This window comes from Sinocyclocheilus grahami, unplaced genomic scaffold (assembly GCF_001515645.1).
Source record: "Sinocyclocheilus grahami isolate Dianchi unplaced genomic scaffold, SAMN03320097.WGS_v1.1 scaffold772.1, whole genome shotgun sequence".
Classification (NCBI taxonomy): Eukaryota; Metazoa; Chordata; class Actinopteri; order Cypriniformes; family Cyprinidae; genus Sinocyclocheilus; species Sinocyclocheilus grahami.
This window is the reverse complement of record NW_015505951.1, coordinates 841,905-848,466: the sequence shown is the minus strand read 5'-3', so window position 1 is coordinate 848,466 and position 6,562 is coordinate 841,905. Positions and strand designations below refer to the sequence as shown.

Here is a 6,562-nt window from a genome sequence, read left to right as displayed (position 1 = left end):
GAAATCAGTGGTTAAGTTGTATTTACAACACTATTACAGAACAGTACAACCCAAATATTCGGATGTGTGCAGCACATTTTATGGAGGACCATTTCCTGATCCTGGAAACGCATTGTACACTACAATGCTGGCTGTTCTGACTCACAGACTGCAATTACGTCCTTTATATTTAAAGAGTTTTTATATTTTATATATTAAATTTTTTGGGCAGTGTAGAGTAGGGCTTGTTGTTTGTCGTTTCTCCGACAACAAATGCAGACATGGTTTTATGTTTACGCGGCGCGATGCAACGCAACGCGTAAAAAGACAGTATAAGTCATTATAATCCATAATTATGTCCCCACTGGATGCAACAAATGCCTCGTTTATAATGGGTTTTCATGTTTTTGAATCATCGCTCCGGCCTGACAGGGCATCATCATAGTATGGTAAGGGGCGTAACATTTCCGTCTCACGCTTGAGGTATTCAGCCAATCACAACGTACTGGATAGCTGGCCAATCACAGCACACCTCGCTTTTTCAGACCGATGAGCTTTGTAAAAATCTACGCATTTCAGAAGGCGGGGCATAGAGGAGAAACAATAATGTACAGTATGTGGAAAATAATGTGTTTTTTTACCTTAAACCGCATAAACATTTCATTACACCAAATACACAAAATACTGTTCTTTTTAGCAACATCATATGACCCCTTTAAAACACATCAGTCCCTTATTATTCTATTTTGATTTATTGATTAAATGCAAGAATTCAAAAACAACAACAAAAATGTATCTGAAATTTTTAATAAAGTTGAAAAAAAATGCCCTTATAAAAGGCAAAAAATCATGAAGAAACTGAAGTAGCGACAGACGTTTTGCTCCGCATTGTGAGGCACATTCCAGTGTAACAAATTATTGAGGGAAAAAAATTTAATTAAATAACTTGTCTACAACTTGGTTCTATCTATTAGTTGTTGATTGGATTTAGAGATTTGGATGCTGCACTCAAATACAGAGGCAGATGGAAACAAGCTTGTCATAGTGGGTTTAAGCAGGCTAAATGATCGGAGAAGTCCTGCATACGTTTTTTTTTATTATTAAAAATTATACGGATAAACCATTCACAATAATATGCATTTAGAAAGTAGTTTGTAAACTACCGTTTTAAAAATTCAGAAAATACCTTCATCCTCCTCTGGGGTCTTCCCTTTTCCACCTTCTTTCTTTTCATGTCTTCTGTTGGATGTGCTGAAATAGTGAGTAGTGTCTGACAGATGTGAAAACATATTTGCATTATGCCATGCAACATAATTCAGAAAAAGCATTAAGATTCAAAAATCAAAAGTTCTGCAGTCTCTGTCCAGCCAAAACAAAAAATGTAATTACTTACTAAATTTCATACTTACCTAATAGTTTCCAAAGTTTCACAGGATTTGTGACCAATTTGTGGCGACAATGGAATTCAAGTCCAATAAGCCTCGGGATTAAAGGCTTTGTCAAAATGTTCTGCGAAACAATGGCAACTTGGTTAACCACCCAAGTAACATTAAGGTCATGCTCATGCATAATCATAGATTACATGCTATTATTATGATCCATCTGCTCTGTTTTCTCAAGCAAAACAGACTTGACTTATCAAAGATAACGCACTAATTTTATTATATTAAAAAATATTCTGTTCTACATTACATTAAAACTGTATGTTCTATATAAACCGTATACATCAGCATCGGACATTATGTGCAAGCTGTCCCACATATACTTAACATCACTCTTCATAGGATAGCATACATTCGTAGCATAAATAGTTTACATAATGCTTGGTCGACGTTTAAATAACCCACCTGAATGTGTCCTGATTTTAGACCTCGTTTGTTTGGAGTCACTAAAGGCAAGTATGAAGTCACATTGCTCTCCAGGAGTTTTCTGCAGGTTTGAAAACAGCTGAAACGAGACGATAGCGACCAAACCCGTTTGTCGTAACATTTGCTTCCTCGCTGCCAAAGCAGCGCTGCCATACTAAATGCTGGTTTATCGCGTCGCTTGGATCAAAAACATACTAAACCAAACGGCAGTCTTTAATGTGACCTCCCTAAGAGGTGCTATCACGCAGCTGTCATTGTGATTCTGCAAGTCTTATCCAACACAGCCAAAAAATATAGCTGCTGTCAAACAACAAGCGCGTCTCCTGCTCGAATATATCACAAACATACAGAACAAATAAAACGCTTAAATACAAAAGGGTCTTAAATTATACAACTACAAGGCCATTACAAAGCTGTACTGACTACTAAAGCCGTGAACTTTAATTATGTTTACCGTGCGGGCTTGAAAAACATGTCTGTTCAACTTTCACCTTCGGAATCAGCCAATCAGAACGGAAACAGCTCGAGTACGGGCTGACGGGAAATGTAGTTCTACTTTTATACGTTTATGAACCCAGAAAAACTACAAACAGTTCTAGTTGGGCATGCGCAAAGACGACTGTAATCTGATGTTTAAAACGTAGTTATAGTGGAAAAATAAATATAATCTAGTTATAGCGCAGAAATATAGCTAAAATAAATCATTAGTCATTATTAAGGTATATTTAGTCATGTTGATAGTCATGTCGCACTAGTCTAGATTTGACACGTCTGCCATTCTTATTTGCACTTGCAGGTATGGGCATGTGTGCTTTCAGATGTCTTTTATGTTAGGATACGAAGTGAGGGCAGAACACTTGAGTATAATTATATCAAGACGGTCGAGGATATATCTCAGACAGCAGGTTTCGGCTCTTTTCAATAGAGGGAGCCATTGCGTTATTCTGATCGCAAGAAATCGGTGTCACGGTCCCTGAGGCTTGTGACGTCAAATCGAAAATAAAACAAAAACCAACACATCTAATATACATTTACCGGACAACAGTCAAAGAAAGCAAATCGTGCTGTGGCTGATGATCTCGCAGTCCGTCACCGGCAAACAGTTTATAATACTTACTTATAAAGTATGCTGTAGATAGCAAAAAAACGCAGTTTCAGATCAGTCTGAATTAAAACGGGATGAGGAAAAACAATTCCGGCAACACTGTTCACTCGTTACTTAAAAAAAACAAAAAAGCAAACAACTTTACTACATATACCCAAGCAGGCTCTCCATTTTCCTCTCACCCAAATGGAGCTCGCAAAAACATGCCACTGTCTCCGCCATTACGGCTCGAGGTCGCCATAGAAAACAACGTTGGAAGCGTCCCTGGCAAGAACCACAATGGCGCCAGTTGCACCGTTGCAACGGGGAACAAACAGTGACCGCCCATTCGCGTCAGCCTATCACAGTCCGCGTATCAACGCTTCGCGTCCGCTCCTAGTCAGCGCGAGTCAAAGGCCGATCGAAACGGTTCGAAAGGAGTCGGACGTAGAGGATTAACTTGAAGCGGAATTTTATTTTTACACTTCAAATCAAGCCAAATCAGCAAAGCTAACGTCACTGAGACCCGTGGACTTTTTAAAGGGACGGATGGAGAGTTTATAACACCTTCTCTTACCAGTTTACCGGAGCCCTGAGAGATTTTAATCATCGCATTTTTGGAGGAGGTAATCAGTGATTATCTTAGCACGCTGGCGCGAGCGCGGACTGGAGTGAGCCTCGCGCGCCTCGGATGTTCCCGCATCGGAGCTCGCTGAAGCAGAAGGCCTCAAATGGGAAAAACAAGCATCGGGAGGGAATACCAAGTATAATTTTGTAGATGTAGCTCACGTTTTGAAGAAGGTAAGCAATTTGAAATTGCTCTTTACTCTTTTAGAAGCCATTTGGTGTCGGGAAAACGTCTGTACGTCTTCTCAGGCGTCGACTTTCACGGTTAGCCAGCTAACGGCTCTAGCCCCCTTGCTAAGGGGAGTTTGTTTCCCTCCCCCAACCCTGAAGTCGAGGAAATGTTGGCGTATTGCTAAAAATATATGCATTTTGTCAGACTGTGCACCTTTATTTATTCCTACGGGTTGTGTAGATCTATAATAATGAAAGTCTGCAATAATTGAAGCTGAGCGTGTGAAGCTGGAGAAATGAAAATGATCCTCGTCAAGTTGTGGTGCTCTCTCTGGGAATCGGATATGGCCAGACGGGCTCAGCTGCCCTGCAGAAATCAGCCACTGGGATGGGCAGCTTAATTATATGCATGTTTCAAGGGCACATATGGGAGGAAATATTGTTGTCTCCACGTTGATTTTATGTGCTGAAGTAGCTGCAGAAATATAATATAATGAACATTTGCGTTGGGTTATCGGCGCACCATTCAGACTGTAAATACTAGATCACTGCAACACTCTCAGTTCTCAGTGTTTTTATGAGATTGATGGCGACATGAAATCAGTTTTGGTTTGGTTTTCATTTCTCATGTTTAACGGAGGAGTTTGTTTCTGGCGAGAAAGAAAAGCTGTTTCATAGTATAGTAGCCTAAAGATTTCACTCTAGATCCATTAAAGGCTGATCCAGTGCTACAATCATTCTATCTTACTAAATTAAGGGTTTCTCAATGCAAACCTGTATCCTTAATGGGGCTAACCATTCTGTATATTAAATGTTTCTTGCTCTTGATTTGGGACAACAGTAAGACCTGAACTTCACTGTTTCTTATGTGGTGTGAGCAGAGGCTCTGAAAACACATTTTGTGAAGGCTGCATGTGGATGTGACCTGTCTACGTGCTTGTTTAGACATTATGTGGTGTGATTGTTTGCTTCATCAAGGAGCTACATTGAAGCAAGACCTTACAATACTTCTTTAAAGGGTGATCTGACGGATAGAGACAGAATCTATGAAAGTTTGTGATGAAGTAAACAGAGCTGGTGTTGGTGCAGTGGAAGAACACTGCGGCGGTGTTGGGGCGTTAGCACACTCTCTCTCTCCCTCTCTTCACATACTCTGCTGCCACTTTACATCCCTCCCTTCCTCACTTTTGTTTATGTCTTCTGAGCACAACTTTTACACCGCAACATTGCAAAATATGCCTTACTGTTTCACCCCATAAGAAAACTCAGTTGACTTATGGCACTTGTAGTCTGTTTACCAGAAGGTGGTTTAACAGCACTAATCAGGATTTAGCTAAAGTATGATCTGTAGGTGTTAGTCTGAGGTTGTCAGGCCTGTTTGTCTACCCAATTCTTGTATTTCGAGAGTCCTGCTCATTGTTTGGCAGAGAGGGGAAATGGACTTTTGGTTGGGGTGTGGGGTCAGGAATGCTGTTACTGGGAGCTTAAGAAAGTTTGTATACTGATCGTTATATTTGTACTGATTGTTTTCTTTGCTCACACACAGCCATCGTGTCTACACCGGACGCGACCGCTGTACAGCGATACCCATTTTAAATACATTTAGTAGCAGAGCTACTTCACGCGATTTTCAGTGCTGGAAATCCGTTTAGCCTTTGTTAAAACTTCCATGTCGTCGTGGAGAGCGCAGGTAACAGTTGCTTAGCAACGGCAGACGCCACGAAAGCACAAGCTCCCAAGCGCTTTGGAAAGAAGGAGAAAGCGGCGCGGCTGGCGTTTTCCACGCGTTTTTAGGTGCGACATGTGAACGTCCCCAAAGTCTGTCTACACTGGATGCGACAAAGCGACCGTTGCAAATCATTTGAACTTCGTGTCAGTACGTCAAAAAGAGAACGTACTGTCGGTTTACTGTCGGGGATTTGTCGTGTCGCGCCGCATCCAGTGTAGACATACAGCCTCGCTGATTATAATAGGTTCATTGTATTTTGGCGCGTCACGCTGGTGCCGTGCCGTGCCGCTCGCATCCGGTGTAGACACGGTGAGAGCCATGCAGATGCACGTGAACACCTGAATTCTGTTCACTTCTGCATCTATTTGTGCCTGAAATACTGTGCTCTGCAAGTATCCTTGTAAACGCAGTTGCTTATGGGTTAGGTGAAGGTAAACAAATGAGAAAGAAAATGGATGTGTAGCAGTATATTGGTTTACAGCAGTTTAGTGTTCCTGTTGCTTTCTCTGTCATGAATGTTAATCAAACAACAAAACACAAAGAAAAATAGCTTTTGTAGCTTTAACACAGATTTATTAGATTGAATTTATAGTGAAAAAAAAAAATATATATATATATACTGACAAAATGGTTGAAAACCGCTGCTCTACATTGCGAGTAAATCACTTGCATATGCGACTAAATCTTCACTCTGGGCGACTAAATTATGTCTAATATTAGCCAATGGCTAATCAATTCTCAGATTTTACTTGCCAGTGTGTGAGTTGGAGGCTGAGTGTATGATTAGCACAGATAGATTTTCACTCACAGAACACTCTGACTGAGCACTTCAGAGTTTCACTCTCCATTAAGCGATCTGTGATATTTTTCAGTTCATTTGAATGGATGTGCAGCGCACCTGTGTTTGTGTATTTGGCGTAACGTAAACTCTAGTGTGAAGGCGCACGTCTCGCTGACGCTTGTTCTCACACGCGCAGAGAGAGAGAGAGAGAGCATGCAGAATTGATGCGCTACATGTAAACGATATACTTGGTTGTATTTTCCTGTAAAAATAACGGAGTTCCTTTGGAATTCTTCAGCTTTTAAGAACTGCCGGGTTTTCCT

The 6,562-nt window shown here is 40.8% G+C and overlaps 2 protein-coding genes across 5 annotated transcripts in view; one reads left to right on the top strand and one right to left on the bottom strand.

Moving 5' to 3' along the window:
* Nucleotides 1-1,127: 1,127 nt before the first annotated feature.
* LOC107561455 (paraplegin-like) lies at nucleotides 1,128-3,280 on the bottom strand. 4 transcript variants are annotated; one of them, XM_016245904.1, is made up of 4 exons: nucleotides 3,135-3,280; nucleotides 1,827-1,926; nucleotides 1,389-1,488; nucleotides 1,128-1,249 (listed from the first exon to the last, which is right to left on the bottom strand). In XM_016245904.1, exons 1-4 carry the CDS (start codon nucleotides 3,278-3,280, stop codon nucleotides 1,155-1,157), a joined length of 441 nt encoding a protein of 146 aa, XP_016101390.1. In that variant the 3' UTR covers nucleotides 1,128-1,154. The 4 variants fall into 4 exon arrangements, 3 of the variants coding, with proteins under 3 accessions (XP_016101390.1, XP_016101391.1, XP_016101392.1); XM_016245905.1 differs by having other exon boundaries at nucleotides 1,827-1,908; XM_016245906.1 differs by lacking the exon at nucleotides 3,135-3,280 and adding an exon at nucleotides 2,302-3,124.
* A 379-nt stretch (nucleotides 3,281-3,659) lies between these two features.
* The window catches only part of ankrd11 (ankyrin repeat domain 11), a 191,399-nt gene continuing 188,496 nt past the window's right edge, over nucleotides 3,660-6,562 (top strand). Inside the window, exon 1 of the mRNA XM_016245902.1 lies at nucleotides 3,660-3,732. The gene's annotated coding sequence lies outside the window, so the exon portion shown is untranslated. The remainder of the gene's footprint in view (nucleotides 3,733-6,562) is intronic.

Bases quoted from the DNA above. Each gene is read 5' to 3' on its own strand.
- LOC107561455 (XM_016245904.1), bottom strand. From the start codon at position 3,280: ATGGGCGGTCACTGTTTGTTCCCCGTTGCAACGGTGCAACTGGCGCCA. The intron at 1,927-3,134 runs GTGAGAGGAAAA...GTCTCGTTTCAG, and splicing joins TTTTTGCGAGCTCCATTTGG to CTGTTTTCAAACCTGCAGAA. The intron at 1,250-1,388 runs GTAAGTATGAAA...CACATCTGTCAG, and splicing joins GAAACTTTGGAAACTATTAG to ACACTACTCACTATTTCAGC.